The sequence below is a fragment of the Micromys minutus genome, assembly GCF_963924665.1.
Source record: "Micromys minutus genome assembly, chromosome: 3".
Classification (NCBI taxonomy): Eukaryota; Metazoa; Chordata; class Mammalia; order Rodentia; family Muridae; genus Micromys; species Micromys minutus.
Genome location: NC_137972.1, coordinates 60,927,850 through 60,948,658, shown reverse-complemented (window position 1 = coordinate 60,948,658; position 20,809 = coordinate 60,927,850). Strand labels below are relative to the sequence as shown.

General features: G+C 42.7%; 1 protein-coding gene across 1 annotated transcript in view; it reads left to right on the top strand.

Annotated features, from left to right (window-relative positions):
* Positions 1 to 15,474: 15,474 nt before the first annotated feature.
* GABRA5 (gamma-aminobutyric acid type A receptor subunit alpha5) overlaps positions 15,475 to 20,809 on the top strand; it is a gene marked incomplete at its 3' end in the record, with an annotated part of 92,149 nt that continues 86,814 nt past the window's right edge. Inside the window, exon 1 of the mRNA XM_080914687.1 lies at positions 15,475 to 15,587. Within this exon, the coding sequence (XP_080770813.1) occupies positions 15,502 to 15,587 (86 nt within the window). The 5' untranslated portion in view covers positions 15,475 to 15,501. The remainder of the gene's footprint in view (positions 15,588 to 20,809) is intronic.

Here is a 20,809-nt window from a genome sequence, read left to right as displayed (position 1 = left end):
TGCAAGTTTCACTCTTTCATCTTGCACACAAGATGAGTCATTTATCCATGTAGAATATGGTTCTCGGGTTTTCTTACAAGTAACTCTGAGTGGAAGGGAAGAACAGGCCCAGAATCGTGTGCCATGGGTGGAGTGTGCTGGAACTGGGTGTGAGCTATGATTCCTTCTGTTCTGTGTTATTTCCAAACCCCCTTCCTCATCCTCGCAGAACTAGCATTGCGTGTACATGGAACTACTTTCCTTCAATTCTGAAAACAGAAAGGCACATACAAAGGCAGGCAAAACCAAGGTGTTTACTGTGATCATTTGCTAAAATGCAAGCATCCGCCAAAGATCAAGTTGTTTATGTGCATCCTTACATGTCTACCAATTTCTATTAATGTTTTCTCAGAAAAACTTTGATCTAATTTTTATTTGTTTACTTTTTAAATTCTGCCATTAGCTATACTATCTTTTGACTTGTTTCTTGACTACTGCTTTTTGAAAACAAAATCAGCAAAAGTAAAATTTACCAAAAACAAAAACTACTTCAAGGAAACTGAGTGTATTTTAATTTTTAAAAATGTATTGTTGTTTATTATTGAACCCAGGCCTTTCACTTGCTAAGTGCTCTCTCTCCACCAATGAATTATATGGACAGTCTTTGGAAAATGAAGATAAGTCCTTTCTTTATGTAACAGATATTTAGTTTTGTTTAAGCTATATGATACCTTAATCTCATTTGTATTAACACTATTTTCATTACTAAAATTAATTTTTAGATTTTTTCTTTGTCATTTCTCTTTTTGACATGTTAATTACATAAAAATATGCTGGTCACTTTTAATAATTATGGAAACTTCTAGAAATACATTAGTTATCAGTTTCCAAATTAATTTTCATGTTGTCAGGGCTTTGAATTGATTGTTCTGAATCTTTGTGAAAAGACTAATGAGAAAACGATCTGGGAAGATGGATTTTACTTGGGCTTTCAGACTCACTGGATTTTGAATAAAGCACAATTTAAATATCCAGATTCCTGGTTTCTGTCTATGTGATGGTAGCAGGCAGCTCATAGCTCTTCTTCTATATGCTAGTCCAGACTGTAGTCAGAACAAACTCACAGCATCTGTGACCAACCCAGACACAGAGACTCAAATGTACTAGACTTGGGTGGCAAGTTGAATTGTGGAGGCTCATAGAGCTTTAAGAGGGAAACAGTAGCAGGGCCCATGAGATGGATGTTCCTTGATAACCTTGCTCCTACCCATCTTAGAGGCACATGGGACTGAATCTAGAACTTCCCACAGACTGTGAGAGAACTCTACCACTGAGTTTCATTGCCACAATTATTTTATTTGAAATCCATCTGTATCACTTAGGCTTGTCTCAAGCATACACTTTCTCTCTCTTACCTTTCCGGATGTGTGCTTTGATTACAGAATTGCACTGCTGTAACTCTGTCTTCTCTCTTAATTCCCTTTCTTTTTGTGCTGTCATATTTATCTGACTTTTTAAAAAGCCAAGGCATGGCGTCCCACACCTGTAATGGCAGCACTCAAAAACATAACTGATGTGTTGATGTTTCACAAATGGAAAAGAACACCCTTCATGTGTTGTGCTGTTACATATTTTAAATACTCATATTGTCATATAATCACAAAAGATTAAGGTATGCATATCATGAGAATGTGGGACAAAAACCCAGAATTCATGTAATCACCACCCAGTAGAGGCATGGACTATTCCAGTTACAGGCCCATTGTCTTTCCTACATCGACTTATACACTCATGTAATGTTTATCCATATGTCTGTTTTGGTTCCGTATCAGTATCATTTTTATTGTTTATTGAAGAATCTTGCATTCCAAATTCTCTAACAAATTTGGCTCTGGTATAGGGTCTGCATGGTGCTTTCTTGAACTTGTTTTGCAGGAACAGTGTAGAGAATTTGTGTGCCTACGGGCTGTTCTGATGGGGGGGAGCTTTCCCCAGCTAAGGTTTTGAGTGTCTCGCCCTTGTGCAGGTTGTGTGTCTGCAGCTTCGGATGCTGAGAGTTCATCTGGGCATTGGTTATGCCATTCCAGAAAATATTCTTTCATGGCAAACATGCACTTCTTCTGACTCTTACAATATTGCCATCTCCCTTCTCTATAGTGATCCATGAGCCATATAGGGAGGGATGATGATGTGGATGACTCATGAGTACTCCACAGTCTCTTATTCTTTGCATGTTGTTTAGTCTTGGGTCTCTGAATTAGTTGTTTCTACCGCCAAAGAGGCTTCTCTGTAGAGGACTGGGAGATGCAATAATTCATTGCTATAAAGATATGAGCTATGTCCTGAAGATGGCTCAGCAGATAAGATAACTTACTTTTTCTGTAGGATGATACCTGGGTTCTGTTCCTAAAACTCACATGGTGTCTCACAACTCCCTGTATTTCTGGTTCTCCAGTTCCATGGGATTTGACTCCCTGTTTTGGCCTCCAGAGGTACTAGGCATATATGTGGTAAATATCCATACATGAAAACAAAACACTCGCACTCGTATACTTTTTAAGTCTTAAAAAAGAAAATGAAGGGCAGCTTAATGCTGTGTTCATTATACTGAAAAATAAGGACCTAGGGTCTAGCCAGCCACAGGGTTGTAGCCCAGTCAATGCTACAGTTAATGGCCTTAAGTCCAACCAGAAAGCATTTGGTTATTCTGACAATATTCATACCACTTCTATACCAGTGAGTGTTTCTTTAAGCACACTGTAGCTGTCTTCAGAGACACCAGAAAAGGGCATCAGATTCCATTACAGATGGTTGTGAGTAACCATGTGGTTGCTGGGAATTGAACTCAGAATCTCTGGAAGAGCAGTTGGTGCTCTTAACCACTGAGCCATCTCTCCAGCCCAACAGTGAGTGTTTCTTCTCAGGGAAGCTGTCACTGTAGTTCACAGGACTGACAGCTGGACAAGCCTGTTCATTATTTTTCTCTCCTTTGCTTTAGATATATTTCTCATGTAAATTTTGTTTATCACTTTGGTCAAACAACTTTAATTCTAAGAAGCCTATGTAAGTCTCTAACTGCTCATCAGGAAAACCCTCTGCTTGCCTCTCCCCTTGAATGTGAATGGGCTTTGCTTTGGGTTTCGTTGCCCTTGCTTCACGCACACCCATAAGTCCTTGGAGACTCCCTGATCATTCCTTAGTTGGTAATTTAAATACCCTCATTGAAGCCTTTGATTATGAATGTTTTCTGCATTTACCAAAATGAATATAGATATTGCTTCGTTGCAATGTAAATGATAATAAGAAAGGTTTCGCAAAGACTTGGTTGACCTTAGATGGGACCTGACAAAAGCTTCAGTTAGTCATTGCATTGTTCAGTACTCTGTGATGATGTCACTCAGCTGCACTCTTATTTTAAGGACAGTGTTCAGAACTTTTCTCTGTCTTCTTCTCCCATCCCTTGGCTCTTTTCAAATAGTAAGTAACTTTGTCTTTACAAATCTTGAAGTTTTTTATTTCTTATTTTGTTTCTCTAACAGAGGCTTTAAAAAACTTGCTTTGTGTTTTAAAATAAAAATGTTTCATAGTTTCCAGGCCTAGAGTTTTCTTTATAAATTTTAATTAGAGTCTCAGGTGACATATGACACATTCCCTATTGTCTTTCCAATGTATCAATTATGAGAATTTTATTCTTTCCTATTGCTTCAAGAAAACTATACTTTTTTAACTAAAAATGCATAATTTTAACATGTGATTTCAGGTGGGGTGTGATTTATGGCATGGCTATCCTGTAATTTATTTATACAGCTGGGTCTTTATGTGAGACTAATAAAGCAGGAGCAGGGGCTGTCTCTAACTAAATTGCCTTTCCGCCAACTGCCCAACTGGGCTGCCCTGTCTAGCCTCAGTAGAAGATGCTCTTAGTCTTATTGTAATTTGATATGCTAAGGCTGGTTGGTAGTCATGAGAGGCTTCCCCTTTTCTGAGGAGAAAGAGAGGAGGAGAAGATGGGGAAGGGGGAGGTGAGAGGGAGTGGTGTGGAGAAAAGGAGAGAGGGAACCTGAAAGTAGGATGTAAAGTAAACAGACAACTTACTCAACAATAAATAAATAAATATTTTTTAATGTACAGGACTACAGAGATATCTCCGCAGATAAGCCACTCATTGCTCTTGCAGAGGGCCGAAGTTCAGTCTTCAAAACCCACAGAAGAATCTACAAACTTTACGGTTCCAGTTCCAGGAAATATGGTGCCGTCTTCTCTTCTCCACCTTCACCAGGATCACACATGATACATATGCATACACGCAGGCCAAACGTTTATATGAATGAAATAAAAGAAATGACAATGTTTAAAAACGAAAAGCAAAATAAGAAAAAGGAAATTTCCTCTCTTCGCCCCAATAGGTATTTTCATGAAGCTGGTCTGGTTTTTAGTCTTTGATCTCAAAGAGCATCAGCACACTGAGGCAGTGCCGGAAGGCTGTCAGCGGAGAGGAGCTGAACAAATGCTGTTGGTTTCTAGGGTATTCAAGGTAAGAGCGATAAGGAGCGTTTGGAACCCGTGGAAGGCCGAGGGACGTCACAAGAATGCAAAATGCAGTGGGTGAAAAGAAGCAACACATTGGCGAGTGCTGCCTACGTATCCCTGTGTCCCTGATGCCAGGCAAGTCGTTTATTTATTGTGAAAGCAAACACTGGAGTTAAGCTAAGGAACCTTCAGCAAAGGAAGGTGATCAGGTAGTGACAATCCAGTTCACAAAAAGGTAAAAAAAGAATGGTTTCCTTATAATATGTCACATTAACATGGAAAGATATTGAATTTTTATCTTGGATCTTGTCATATCTACTAGACAGTGTTTACATAGAAAGTATATTGTTCATACAGAACACATACACACAATAACTTAATTTTAAGTAGGACATTTAAAATAATAGAATCTAATAGATGCAGAGAATAAGCATGAAGCTTTAATGTAATCAATAATGTATTTCTAAAGGTCATTGGATAGTTTATGCATTATATTTTTCTGTTGCTATAGCAACCTACTATGTAGCTGCTCAAAGCTACATTGCTGTGTGACAAAGAACTTTACTGAGTTCACCAGTCTACAAGTTTAAAAACATGGTATCAGTTTCTGTTCAGCCCTCTGACTATATCACAACACAGTAGGGCAGCATCACAGTGAGTGTATGTGTGGAAAGGAAAAGGCAAGACATTGAGTCTGGAAGAGTCATGGCCAGAGCTAGTGCCTTGAAGGATCCACCCAATGACCTACTCTCTACATAGATGTTTTATGTCTTCATGGTCACAATGCCTTCCAATATTCCCACACTGAGGACCAACATTCCTACACAGGAGTGTTTGGAGTCCTTACCCAAACTATCTCTATGATAATAATTAACTTATGAAAATTAACTCTATCTTATTAATTTTTATTTTGCACATTCCCATATTTATAAAATTATGCAATTGATTTTGTACAAATAAATATAGCTATAGGTAAAAGAAAACATCTATCATCTATCTATAAATCCATTTATCTATTTGGAGAAAGAGTCTCTTTTTGTAGCCCTGGCTATCCTGTAAGTTGCTTTGTAGACCAGGCTAACCTCAAACTCACACATTCCCTACCTCTGCCTCCCCAGTGAAGTCCTGGGATAAAAAAAAAAAAAAAAAAAAAAAACACCTGGCCTAGAAAGCCATGTTTAAAGGTTGAAAGCAATACTGTGCCTTACAGTTGACTAGAGAAGAGTACCAGCCCCACAGGAGCAAGAAGGGATAAATTAGCTCAGTAATAGTCTCTCTGAAGAAAGTTGAAAAGTAAAATTTAAAAAAATCTTAAAAATTGATTATAAAAGGCTACTAGAGATAACCTAAGTTTCAGCTTACACATGACAGTACCATCCTCACTGATGATAGCTTGTAACTATGCTGGCTGTTCTTTTGTTTTGTTTGTTTGTTTATTTATTTAGTCAACTTGACTCAGCCTAAGATCATCTCGGAAGCCGAAACTCAATTATAAAAATGCACCCATTCTGTGGACATTTTCTTGATTGATGACTGACAGAGAAGGGAGCAGCCAAACATGAGAGGTGCTGCTTGCTACTGTGCAGTGGGACTTGTACTGTAGAAGAAAGCAGGCTTCACAAGCCACTAGGACAGAACCAGTAAGCCATGCTTCTCCATAGTCTGGTTTACTTCTGGCCTCCAGGTTGACTTCACTTCCTGTCCAGCTCTAAACGGAAATAAACCACATGTTCCTTTTGATATTGATATTTATTTCAGCAATAGAGAGGAAACTAGAACCTACCCTCCTTTTGTTCTATGTTATTGTTTGTTTTTCTATTTTGAGAAGGGATCTCACTATGTAGCTAGAGCTAACCTTGAACTCATGATCTTTCTGCCTTAGTTTCCAGAGTGTGTGGATTATAGGGGCACACCAAAATACCTGACTTTCAAGGAGTTTTCTAATAACCAAAAGTAAATAAAACAATGTGCATCTATATATGGCAACAGTCTCTTTATTTTATTGTCATAGGAGAAAATTACTACACATGTTCATCAAACTTGAGTGTAGAGGGTCATTATGGGGTCAGTGTGATTAGATTCAACTTATCCTTTATAAACACCTAGAAAATACCTTAAGTGCTTTCCAAATGTGGACAGCTGTACATAGAAACAAGTTCTTAATGAGAAAGTAAACTCAGGAAGCAAACTCAATGTCCTTTGATTTCTACTACCAGGGGCCTCTCAAAACAGACTGTTACAGTCAGAAGGGAGATAGTAATTTCTAAAGTATTAGACAGAAGGGGAAGTCACAAGTAGTGGCTACAGAAGTCTCCAGAGATGTTTGCAAATGTGGCCAGGAATACATTGTTATGTGTTCATGAAGGAAAACCCAGGAAGCTGAATAATGCATGGCCATGAAGTAGTCAGAAGAGCAGCCCCCAGAAAGCACCTTTCTTTGGAAAATGCTGAAGCAACCGGCACTGTACACCCTAGTCTTTGACTGAGGCACTGAAGGGAGCACACTTCAGTGAGAGACTAAACTAGTCCTATACTGCAGCTACTTCAAATTAGTTATTGTAGAGCTTAAAGTGGTGTGTGCACGGGTTTTACAGTATCTACATATGTTCATATGTGTATTGAATAAACATAAGTGATACATGCATGTGTGTTTGTATGTGCGTTCTGTGTACAGATGTGTGTGTGTGCATTATGTGGGTGTGGGTGTGAATGTGTATGTGTATTATATTGGATATGCATGTGATTGTGCTGTGTGAATGCATATAAGTGTATTTACATGAAGCTGCACTGGTTTTTAATATCTGGTCTAAAAGAGCATGCAACATAGTGAGGTAGAAGACACATGTGCATACACATATATGGAACATACATACATGTGACATGTATATGATTGTGTATATGTATATTCCAATACATGGACATGTAGATTATAAAGGTTGGTGTCAGTGTCTTTGTCTGTCATTTCCATTTCCTTTTTGAGACACAGACTGACAGGGAACCTGGAAGGTACCATTTTTGCTAGACTGGCAGGCTGCCAAGTCACCTGGCACTCGTCTCTGTATCCTCAGAGCTAAAGTCAAAGATGGCCAACACAACTCCTGGCTTACTCCAGATGCTTGAAGTCTGAACCCAGATCTTGTACAGCAAGCTCCCTACCCATTCAGCCATCCCCATTACTACAAAGGACACGAAGGTTGAAAGAAGCTGATTGAACCATACACTTAACAAAAGATTCATAATCCAATACAAAAATCAGCAGCCAAGGCACATAGCAGAAAAATGAAATCCATAAGCAAAAGAACTAGCAACAACAGCCTCACACACCAGTAACAACGAGAGTGACAAATATCACTGAATTATCTGTCACAAATGTGTGCTGAAGTGTAAATCAAAGCGTAACACAGTAACTAGGGTTACAGACAATCTAAAGATAAAATCCCAGAGATGAAATAAGCAACGGCTGAAGTAAAAGACACACTGGGTAGGATCAGTGTCAGCCCTTCAGCCTCAAAAGGAAGGGTTATTAACCTAGGCCTAAAAATGGAAAGTGTCCAGAGAAAGAAGTTAAGCAAATGTTCTGTGACCTGTGGGGAGAGCAGGAAACAGAACAAGATCTAAAAATCAGGACTGAAAGAAATAATGGATTTTTATTTTTTAAAAAAAAGGTGAACATTTTTAGCTAACACAACCAAGGCTCAAGGGTCAAAGGTTTTAAATCAAAACTTAGAGGGAGAACAAGAGAGAAACTCACACACGGGGGGGGGGGGGGGAGGGAGGGAGGAAGAGAGAGGGAAGGAGGGAGGGAGAGGGAGGGAGGCAGGGAGAGGGAGGGAGGAAGAGAGGGAGAAAGAGGCTGAAACTGGTGATACAGGGGAAATCTGAAAGTCAGACTCAGGAGAGGGCATAAACATTTAAGAGAATAGCAGTTAATTTCTTACTGGGAATGGGGTGCATTCAAATGCAGCGACACAGAACCTTAGCAAACACAAAAACATGTGTCAGTCTGGAATTCTACACAGGGAAAATGAACTTTCGAAAGTGATTCTAAAAAAATACTCTTTGAAGTAATGTAAGTTTGTAGAGTTTATTATAAAAGGTCTGTTATAGAGAAATGATAAAAATAAAGTTTCTCTGAGAATAATTAAAATGATTCTCACTAGAAACTTTCCCTATTGAAAAAATCCATTAAACATTGACTGTTAATCTGAAAAATAATAGGCAGAATATAGAATGAATACTGCCAGGTAGGACAGGAAGGAACAGTGGGTTGGTGCGTAAGACTCATATGCGACATGATTTGCATGTTCACATACTAACACACACCGAAGTATAAGAAGTCTTTGTCAGTTGCATTATGTCAGAAATAAAAAGGCACAATCTTTCTTGAGAAACAGAGGGACTTAAAGGCTATCTATTAAACCTTACAAACACTATTTCATAAAAAAACAAAAAACCAAGACAGCTATCACTGAGCCAGAAAATGAATACAATATGGAAAAAAAATTAGATGTTTCAACACCCCTGGTCAGCTCTAATTCCAGAGGTACAGAAATGAGGTAATTTCTCTTAAGTAGAGAGCCCAGGTGATGATGCCCTAAGGTGCCTGCTCCAGGATAAGTGTGCAGAACTGGGCAAGAACGTGGGGTGTGACAATGTAATAAAATCTGTGTGATTTTTTTTTCTCATTTTGTAAATGGAACCTAGAAATCTCAACATATGCGTCTGTCTATTCATTGATATAAAAATCGAGTTTTAAAATACTATCTCTATTCTAAACCAATCCCAGCTAATTACAGAACGGCTCATCTGTATGTAGTCTTGGAATGGCTACTTTCACCACTCAGATTTAAATAACACAGAATCCAAAGGAACCAAGTACCAGATTGAAGACAGGCACAATGTGCTTTCTCCTCCACTCCTGCCTCGCTGTCTGTCATCCTTTGACCCTGCTGCCCATAGTCAGGGTCGATCCACCATTGCTTCCCTATACATATCTTATGCCAGTCTCACCATTTCTGTTTCTCTAACAATCACCATCTTGCATGTGCTCAGAGTGCCCGAGTGTTGGCTGTGCCATGATCACACTCCCTGTCAGTGAAGTAGCTGCTGCACACACGCATGCAGAGCTGCCCTGTGCCGCCTTGCTGCACCTGTTTGCTGTTAGGTTAGATTTTCCTCTCCATGCTTGCTTGGTGACAGTTGCCAAGATGACTCTTGCTTAGTCTAGTACTTGCGACATCAGAGCTCCTTAGAAGCGCCCCAAACTTTCAGGAAAAAGTCATTTCTCTCACCCATCCTCATCCCCTCCCAGCCTCTACACACCCAGCTCACGTCATCTCTTGTGACATTCACCTTGCATTCAAGTCTTCAAAATTACACAAAGAAAGCTAACACAGTTCCATTAAGTGGCACTCTCATTCCACACATGTGGACTCTTAGCTTGAAGTCTACTTTGTGCCTTGACCAGGCTCTGCTTTGTGGGCTTTTTCTTTGAGGTGTCACTGATGATTGAAATGCTATGCCTTTATGTCGATCTGCTTTATAATTTGGAATCATGCATACACCAATAATAATAATAATAAACGTATGCACTGCTTCCTGTAGTCTCATCCTCAGTCTTTGCGTGTGGTTGAGAACTCTTAAAGTTCACCCCTCAGCAAATTTTAAAGGTACAACACAATGTCGCTAGTTGGTGTCACAGGGCTATGCATTACATATCTATATACTGATTCCTACTCACACACACGCATATGCACACAGACATATTCATACACACATAACCACGTATGTATGGTGACATGCTAATGCAGCATCTCCATCCCATGTAAGTTCTTCTCCTTTGAGCTATATTTCCATGCCCACTCCCATTTGGAGTGTATCTCTAAAAAGAAAAAAAAAAAAAACCCATAATGCTCATTTTGAAAAGATATCTGTGTCCCCATGACTATTCACCTTTTTCATAAGATATGGAAGGCACAATGCCTGCCGATTGCTGAAAGCATAAAGAAAATGTACAAATTATACGACATATTCTCTAGCCTTAACAGTGTGGTATGTTCTGCTGATGGTAACAACATGGATGAAGCTGAAAGAAATGCTAAGTTAAATGAGCCAGGCATTGAAAGAACGATGCCACACAGGCTCACTGGCACGATGCACCTGCCATACTTTATAGGAAACTCTACAGCATCCATTGACATAGGCACAGCTACCGCTCAGCCTCTGTTGTACATGTAGAAGTACTCTGTATTTATTGGGATATGGAGTCAAGGCTGGGTAAAATGTCCCTCCATCCATTACACAGCTACTCTGACAGCAACTATTTTAGGCTTTCGCATTAGACATAAAATACAGAATAGGCCAACACGGGGATTATGTGGAACTGGGGCGCCCTCTACTGTTTTTCAGACTTAAGGCCACGATGCTTCATTCAATAAAAGAATTGCTAATGAACAAATAGGAATGTGGCCGGCGGGTCACCACCAACCAGGACAAACACTGCGTTCAAAGTAACCCTGAGTTTGTTGAAGGGACAGTACATAGACTTCTAGAACTGAGCACTTCTGTAAGCCTCAGGTTCTTGGTCAGAATCCCTTTAGCTCCATCTATGTTGAATGTTTTATGACTGTGTTGAATAGCATGTAAACATTGCTGGGGAGCATGTGACACCACTTCATAGGAAGGGAGAAGGAACATGGCAACATGAGCCCACACAAGGGTCTTGTTGGTGATCACTGGATTTGGAGGTAGTATTGTACCCTAGGCTGACTTCAAATTCACAATTCTGCTCCAGGAGCCCAGGCTTACAGGTTTGTGCCCCATGCTCGGTTCGAATAGTTTTAAGGAATGGATCTTATTTAGTTATATTTTTCATTTTATGTTTTAATCTGTTGTTATGAAACTGGTGGTCCAAAACATTGAAATAACAAATGTGGTCTCTCAAAAGAAAAGGTTCAGACAAAGTTGATATTTAGTTCATGACAGATTAATATTCATAACGATGATAATACAGAAAGTTATCCTTTTAGTACATGTTTTTCTTTGCCAAACTAGTGATAGCAACTTTGTGTTCAGCTGTCTCTTCACTAATAATTTAAGTCTTTATTTACATAATACTGTTTAGTAAGAGAACAGAAGAAATCCTGGCATTAAGTCTAGAATTAACACACAATAAGTGAAAAGCATGTTAAGCTAGTTATCAATTCAAATTAATTTTAAAAAAATCGGTGATTTAAATTATTATGTTATATTTGTAACAGCATGAGGGGAAAAGGTCAAAGTAGACAACTTGCAAGAAGGAAAGGTCCTTTTGGGCAGAGTCCTAGACATTTCAGTGGCATTGCCTCTGAGTCTGTGGCTACTTAGTCCTTTATGGCTGGGAGTGCAGGGTCCAGGAGAGTGCTTATCAGGAGCAACAGCTAAGAGGGATTGTCTTCCCGTTCCCTTTCAAGGGTACACTTCCAATGGCTCAACACCAGACACCTCACTTCAGTAGCTTCACTGGCAGGTAACCAAGATTCCACAACCTGAACCTTCAGGGTACATTCAGAATCCTAACTACAAAATACTCAGGGAACTCCATCTTAGTGACACATCTTCAGAGAACTCAGCAGATGGAGAGATGCCTGTGTTCATTTTATCCATCTTAGAAAATCCACTTGGATGATTATCTCCTATTTCATGAAGAACTCCTTGACTCAGAGTTATTTAAGACTATGGTTAATTGTCATGGTAACCACTATTACAGGTGCGCCAAAGGTAATATTTATATCCTGTGTCTGAAATGATTTTACAGCTTCTCATTTTCAGAAAATCAGAAATTCTGTAATGTGTAAAAAGTACCATCAGAAACTTTGAAAAAAAAAAAAAAAAACCCAGTGTCTAACAAAACTGGAGAATGGGTAGAGGCTTGGGTGGGTTTTTCTGCTCAGCGCTGTTAAAGAAGGATCCAGCAGGAGAGATAGATTTGACTGATCTTGCTGTCAGTTAGAAGTCACTGAACAGTCTGTGCCCCCAAAATTTGGCAGCACCAAAGCAAACCCCGAGGTTCCACCTTAAGTCTTTTCTGGAGTTTTGCTTTTAGACAGGTTAGCATGTATATCAGGCGGGCACAGAACTCTCAGATAACCTTGATCTTCTGCTCTGCCTCCTGGGTTCCGGGATTGCAGGCATATGTCAACCGTGTAGGGATTATACGGTGCAGGGAATGGAACCCAGTGCATCCTGTACGCTGAACAAGCACTAATCCTACCCCAGTGGAGACAACACAATGCAGTCAAGGAAGGAGCTGCCTCAGCGTCCAGTTTGTGTAGCATTTAAAAGGGACTCTTTCTGCCCAGTGGTTTCTGCTCTTGCCTCGCAGAAATTATGCTAGTGACATTAGATCAACACGTTAATCAAACACATGTTCCCGCTGAGAAGGTGATGTCCTTCCAGGCCCCAAAGGGTCACGGATAAGCCTGGCACTGCCTATGACCTACTTTTAGATCTGCGACCCCCATACCCTGTCTCTGTACTAAGGATCCTATAGCTTGTCAAGGAATGGGTCTCCAGTATCTCCCCAAACATGTCCTGCTATTGTGAAAGGGTTTCATTTTAAGATCCAGCAATGATTACTATCCGTGAATAAAACGAGGGCTCCCTTGCACCAGTTTCTTTCTGAAAAAGAATGGCTGGGTAAATCTAGGGTTGCTCCTGAAGACTGAGGAAGAACGGAAAGTGCTGGCCATCCTACCTGACACAAGCATCCACCTAGGTTACAGACACTGCTGCCAGTCCCCACACCTTTCCTCCTCTGTCCTAAAAGATGACTAGCGGTTATTACAGGGAAAACCAGATATGCTTCCAATGCCCGCAAGCAACTTCAGCAGAAACAAGGTCTTCCCCGAAGCGGGTCATACAGGAGCTCCCATTCCCCCCAACCCCCTTGGGCTGAGCTGGGGGCCGGGCATTTGGTGAGAGTCTGGCGGCCTCTACCGGGCGCCTAGGCGGAGGGACGGTCCTCAAACCCAGAGACGACATGTGGCGCTTTGGAGAGGTGAGAGCGAGCGCGAGTCCGCCGGGGGCGCTGGGGGAATCTGCAGCGGGGCAGCGCGCGGCGTCAGGCGCGGCGCGGAGCAGAGCCGCAGGGCGGCGGCGGGAGCGCGGGGCTCCGGGACTCCTCGGCGCCTAGCGCCGGGCAAGTTCGCGCCGGCAACAAGGGGCGGTGACGCCGCACCGGCCCGGCGAACCCACCGCAGGGACAGCGGGCGGCGGCGGAGCAGGATGCGCCCTCGCCGACGGTTTGCCAGCTCGGGCCCCGCGCGTAGGGTAAGGAGCTGCGGCGGCCACCGTTGCGGGCAACTCGGCCTCAGGGCCAGGGGGAGCGCAGAACAGTTGGGCACTCGCGGATCCCGCAGCGCAAACTTTGCCGGGAGACTGCGGAGGCCACCGGCACTGAGGACAGGGGATCGGGTGGCGCGGCTGGACGGGGCTTGGGGCGCAGCGCCTCCCGGTTCACCGAAGGCAGCAGATACCTGCTGCCTGCCGCTGTCGCGGAGCTCGCCCGCCTGGAAGGAGGCTCCCGCCCGGGAGCAGGGGCGCGCGGTGGGCGCGGGCCCCACTTGGTGTCGCGCGCCTGTCGCGCGGGTTGCTCGAGGCCGGGCTCGGGCTGCGCCGCCACTGCACCGCGCGCAGCAGAGAAGGAAGGCGCTGCCTGGCGAGCGCTCACCCGGCCGGCTCGGGGGGCTAAGGAGGTCTGAAGGGCTCGATACGAGCCTGAGGGCCGGACCACCAGAGGTAGCCCGTGGCGTTGCGGAGCGGCAGCAGGTGCAGTGTGGCGGAGGCTGCGGCTCCGCAGTGCCACCCCTTATCCCACCTGCGCTGTGCGCCAGCACTGGTGAGCTCGCACCGGGATCTGGGGGGCCTCCAGGGGAAAGCAGTCTTAGGGGTGGAGGGAAGTAGGGGGTTCAGGGGCGGCAAAAGGTGCCGCCCGGGTTTGCCCGCATGCGGCGCCGCGTGCTCACCGCCTAGACTTGCCAGGCTCCCAGCGCCGAGCCTTAGGATTCGCCCAGGCGACCACCGCATGCCAGCCTTCTATTCTTGAAGGGAATCTCAGAGGGCCTTCTCCTCTGAGATACAAGTACCTGTTGTGTGCTTTATTCAGTTCTAGACTTTTTTTGGGGAGGGGGTCTGCTTAGAACTGTGTTTCTTTTGGAACTCTGGCTTGCTAGTGTACATTGAGCATCTATTTGCGTTATGCGCATGTTGAGATGTTATGTCCCTTCTCTAAGGTTTTTGCTGGCCCAGGGGTAGTGCTTGCTTGGATTTCCACTGTGCTATCCAGAGTGTAGTTAAGAACAGAGATATTTTCCAAGCATCGTGATTATTAAGTCATGTAGTCCTGGGGGCAGGATGCCAACCCAGAAAGTCTGACCCTCAGAGGCAAGTCTACCATTGCGATTCTATAGAAGACGTGTTTTCTGACATGTGCCTTTCCCCCTCTTCCCACACACTTTCAGCATCTTGCAGAACCAGAAGCAGCTTGCTGGCTTTGAACGTGTGGCAAATATTTCAGAAAGGTAAATTTATCTCACTTGTGGATTTGATAGATGCAAAATGCAGTTGTCAGATAACTTTGAGCCCTACGTTAGTTAGTGGCTCATTTATACCATGCTACAGCGGTACAATACCGAGGGACACAAGCAGTCTATCAGAACGACTGTACACTCTGTGAAAGTGGATTAAAGCTGTACCGTCACCTTTTTACACCGCCTTGCTGCCCAGAGAAGGTGGTGCAAACTGTGCTGGCACAGTCTGCTGGGACCAAGGGCCAGGTTCCAGTCTTTGTCAGCTTCGCTGTGGCAGCAGCATAGTTGGATTCGCTGTGTGACAGGAACATTCGTGTGTTCATGTGCTTCTCCCTTTTGTGTACTTTCAGCTACGAGATCAAGTTGAAGGAAAGGACAGTTTTTCTTCCCAATTCATCTGCTTCAACTATTATTCTCACTGGGAATGGACAATGGAATGCTCTCTAGATTTATCATGACCAAAACCCTCCTTGTCTTCTGTATTTCCATGACCTTATCCAGTCACTTTGGGTAAGTTGCTCCCCCCCACCCCGTGTGTTTTCATTTTGTGGTCTTGGGGGCCTGTGCTGTTGTAAAGCTCCGTAGAACAGGACAGCCCGTGGCTGCCGCCTCTGCAGTCCTGCACCCTTTGGTTTGTGGGGAATATGTCCTGACCCATGCTTTCTTCCTGAACAAAGCAGTTCCCCGGTGCAGGGTCTCGGAAATGAGTTAGACAAAAGAAAAAAGGCGTTTTAACAAGTGAAAGCTGAACATGGAGTAAGGGAAGCGTTTCCCTCCTACTCAGGTTGGAAGAGATTCAGAAGTTCATGTGTGTTAAGGACATCTGCTGCTCTTAGACAAGTGTGCCACACTTCCGTTCTCTTCTTGAGCCCACAATACCACTGATTTTTATTTCTCAAGCCAGACTTGTGCTGTATATGTGCCATGGAAAGGGATCCACAACAGTCTTGGCCTGAGCCAAGTCCGGAGATTGTAAGCTGCGACCGGCTCACCCCCGAGGTTCTGAAAATGTCATTTCCCCTGACCTCTTTCATTTGGGCCTTTAGTGTCTCTGGACGAATACTAGCCTTTGCCACACGAGTAATACCTCACACTCACGATGCATGTTGTTTGAAGGCAACCAATATTCCTTTTCTCTCCTGTGTCCCTCACTGACCCAGATTGTCCTGGCTAATCAAAAGGATTGCAGGTTGAAGTACTCCCACTGAACAGACAGTGCTGCTTGACTTCCTGTTTACCAGGGCTCTTTCCCTAGGGGACGCTTGGGATACTTAAAAGGACTGCAGTGCACAGTCACCTGTTTCCATTTGTATGGCTAGTGGGCAGGCTACTTGGGAGGTGTGCACAGGTCCACTCTGCTGAACAACATTTTCATGAGGGCTTGGGCTTGTGTCTGGGACAGTTAGGATGTATTCTGAGCATCTGAGAAAGTCTTGTCCATCTGTCTTCCCTATCTTCTCTTGTCTCCTCTCTTACCTCTCTCATCTTCTTTCCTCTCCTCTCTTGCCTCATCTTTCTCATACTTATCTCAGATGCTTCTATATGTCTAGCTCTGGCTCTGGCTCTTCTTTCACCCTCTTCTTTTTCTTTTCTTCTTCTTCTTCTTCTTCTTCTTCTTCTTCTTCTTCTTCTTCTTCTTCTTCTTCTTCTTCTTCTTCTTCTTCTTCTTCTCATTCTCCTCCTCCTCCTCCTCCTCCTCCTCCTCCTCCTCCTCCTCCTCCTCCTCCTCCTTCTGTTTAAATTGGAAAGGTCAGATAGGCAGAGAATGTAGAGAGCACAGGCAGGAAATGTAATACCCCAGCAAGGACATCTTTTCTTGGTAGGGAAAAATGTGTCTTTGTGGGCTCTGTCCCAGCCCTGTATGGCCTCTGTCCATTTATCATTTACACACATGCAGAATACACCCTAGAGTCCATTTTTGTTTTTCAGGTCAAATGCTTGGGAGCTTTAGTTCTGAAACTGAGTCTGTCTAGCAAGTTGTGCTTTTCACTGGCTATAAAACACACCAGAAAGGATGTGTGTGTCCCTATTTATTGGGTGCTATTCATGCCTAACTGGGGGATCATGTTCCCAATCCCTGGTCCTGTGATTCTCAATATACTATATGAAGATTTTTTCTTGCAAGATTTTTTATTAGTTGTATTAGTAGTAAATCCTATAAATTGTAGTTTCTCCATTGCTGTTCTGAATGGAAGGTGCATGTGAATGAAATCTCATGAATATTCACTACTGCAAAATAATACATTAAAGTAGTTGGCTTGTTTTCTGATGTTATGTGTATAGTGGGAAGTATTTTAGAAGTGATGTTCATGCTGATCTGTGCTATCTTGTAACATACCGTTTGTAGGATTTAGCACTATTCTGACTGCACATAGACTAAGGCAGGCAAAGCTACCACACTTTCTGGTAGATACAAGTCTGAAGTAGAAAGTTATGTGTATGAGTTTCACTAGTTTCTTTCTTATTTGTGTGGACATTTAAAAAAGAATAAGGTCTTTTACAAAACGCAGATTGAGCTTGTTATTTTCTAGAAGGAAATCTCCATTAAGTCTGAGGATAGCTCTCATTTTCCTAAAAGCATTGACTGTTGGAGAAGATATTCATGCTTTAGACTGGAAGATTTTCGTCATTTTAGTCTATTATAAAATAATATTTACAAACTGCAGGAAATGTGTGAGATGCAGACTAGTTTATGAACTTGGATCAGCCCTTCTGGTTCCTACCACTGCTGCTCTTGTGTGTATTTATTGTATGTGTCTGGGGCCTACTTCATATTCAGCATTTTGTTGGGTTGGGGCCCCATCCTTCCACAATTACAAATTCTTTTGGCTGTGTGCTTATAAAATGGATAGATATTGTAGCAGAACAAAGTGAGCCAACATGAGCTACTTCCCTACTCTGGGACATTTACATCATTTCTGATTTTTCCTGCTCTAGATTCTCTTATATAGAATGCATGCAGTTTGGAGATTTCTTAAGTATTTGAACTTGTTTCTATTAGAAGACACAAGACTGGTCTGAGCATATATTGCCAAGGACTGCCTGGTCTGGCCTCAGTGGGAGAAGATGAGCCTAATCCTCCAGAGATTTGAGGCCCCAGGGAAGGAAGATGCCTGAGGTTAGGGGAGAAGAGGAGCACCCTCTCTGAGGCAAGGAGGAAGGGGAATGAGATGAGGAATGGTGGAAGGGGGCTCTGTAGGGGAAGCAACAAGTAGAATGTAAATAAAGCAAATAATTAATAAAAAAGACATCCCTACTAGTGGGATTATACACCAGGTGCTGTTGAGCCAAGCAGCACACGTTGCACGCAGAACACATCATAAAACAGATTAAACCCTCACTTATTTCTTCTTAAATGAAGTTCTGTTTGCTTTCAGATTAGTTGTAGGTAGGAATAATCCTGTTGAACCCAGCCAGCCTCGTAACATTTCCTCGACTTTAGGTCTGGACAGAATGCGAAGTACCCAATATGATAATGCTTGAGCCGATCCTGGGAGCCTCCTTATGAGCCCAGTGTCATTAGCCTGACTCTGCAGCTGGCAAGGTGGGATGGATAAGTATCTAAGCAGGGAGCTCTACCCAGCCAGCACCTGCTGGGATTCCTCACTCAGCACTGCTCTGTGTCATTTTGCTCCGTTTCACCCCGTGCTTTCTTTCTGTGACTACAATTTTGGAATATGTCAAAGCAGTCTGGAAGCTGGGGGATATGGCCCTGAAATGTATTGTTCTCTTTGAGCTTTAAAAAGAGTTTTCTGTACTCTGAAATTGGGGAAGGGAACAGGTCGAACAATTTCTCTGTCCATCCTCCCTCAAAGAAAGGATTTCTGTGATTGAACTTCAAAGGGAGCTGAAAAGGGAAGTTACAAAGGTCCTGGTTTGATCACTACTTAAGTCAGAGAACTGCTGACACTCCTAAGTATGCCCGGGAGACTTGAGAGCTGGCTGGAGTAAGGAGTTCTATGGAAAATTGGGCAGGGGAGAATGAGAAAAAGGCAACGTATAAGGTTCCGCACAGGTACAAGTTGACACATTATGTTTGTAAAATATCTGCACATTCAGCAACAAAGGGTGTATTTGTGACAAGGGAAGTCTGTCTGGTGATTATGTAAGATAGTTAATCCAAACTTGCATTGGAAATATCAAGAGAGTTATTTGTCTTCACATCTTTTTCTAAATTTAATCACCAAGAGTTCATTTTCAATCGTTTTCTAATTTTATTATACACTGTGAATTATAGAACACACAACTGAACCAAGGCCTTGTAGTCAGCCTCTGCCACGTCCCATCTAGATACATGGAATTCTTTAACCCATTATAGCTATTTTAACGAAACCAGTGCAGTATAGAAAATTAAAACTGAAACACTAAGCGCTTCTGAATTATATAATGATATGTTTAAACTAGAATTAATTTATCAACATTTAAAATCATGCTTTACCAGACTTGATAGGCCAGTGATAATTGCAAGGCACATTTGATAATTTATCAGCTCAATATGTGATGCCAGATTCCATTCACTTACTGGTATTAGGACAGAAATTTGTTTATTGAAAAAAAATAGGTTTTAATTTTATTATAGGGGAGTTACAATTCAAATACATGTTGGAAAGCAGTATGTTTAAATTGGCAATGAAAAGCCAGCTCTTTTAAACAGGAAGAAAGGCCTTTCTCTGTGTACATGTTTGTGGACCAGCTTGGTCTTTTGTCCCACAAAGAGACCCTTTCATCCTCCTTTCTGTACTCAGGGATAGTTGTCTATCCTAATTGGAGCAGTAGGCATGTCTGAATCATGCCTGTGTTCACCATATCTCCTGAAGCTGGAAGTTGTCTGACGTACCCTCAGATAACAGATTCATCCTTCCCCAAAGCTGCAGGTTCCCACGGCTCAGGACACACACTCAGTGTAATGTTTGAAAAAGCACCATTAGCAGCATCGTCAAACCAGGCAGCAGGAAAGGAATGGAAATGGTGGTTCTGTGTGGAGGCTGCAGAGACGGATAGGCAGAGAGGAGGAAGGGGGTAAAGGGGACCTATTTCCAGACTTTCGACTTTATGAAACTGAATTTAAGCATGTTTGATGCACAGGTGCTTAGTAAGCAGCACTCAGGATAGCAGGGAGCACAGCTCTCCTAAGTAGGCTGGCCCTAAGCTTCAGGATGACTTACGCTTTGGGTTCTGGGTAGAGAGGTGTGCGCGTATGTATATGTGTGTGCATACACGTGTGTGCAGATTGTGGGTTTCGGTTGTTCATGAAGATTCAGTGGCACAAACCCCACATTCTAGTTGGCATGGGATTCAAAGGGAAGTATTAGAATCAAAGCAGAAAAGAAATCTGTCTTACTCTCATGGCAACGAGAATTACCAACAGGCCTGTGGGTGTATTGCAGGGATTTCAGAATGAAACAAAAGTGTGTCCTGAACTAGTAGATGAATTGGGCCACTCCTGAGCAGCCCAGGCTAAACTCACTATGACAGGAGATGAATGAAATATAATTCGTCCAGAAGCATCACAGGTGAGGGAAAGAAAAGCTCCACCTTGTTTGTATTTACAAGCTATCTCCAAAACAAACAGAATCTATAAGTCAGAGAAATATTAGGCATTGGTTTTTAGTTCAAAGTCAGTATTCCCGTCAGTTCACAACCAGTTTGGTTCTGACCCAAGATCACTAATGATAAACATGAAGAGTCTTATTGATAGTGGGTCCAGCTTTTATCTCTGTTTTGGCTCCAGA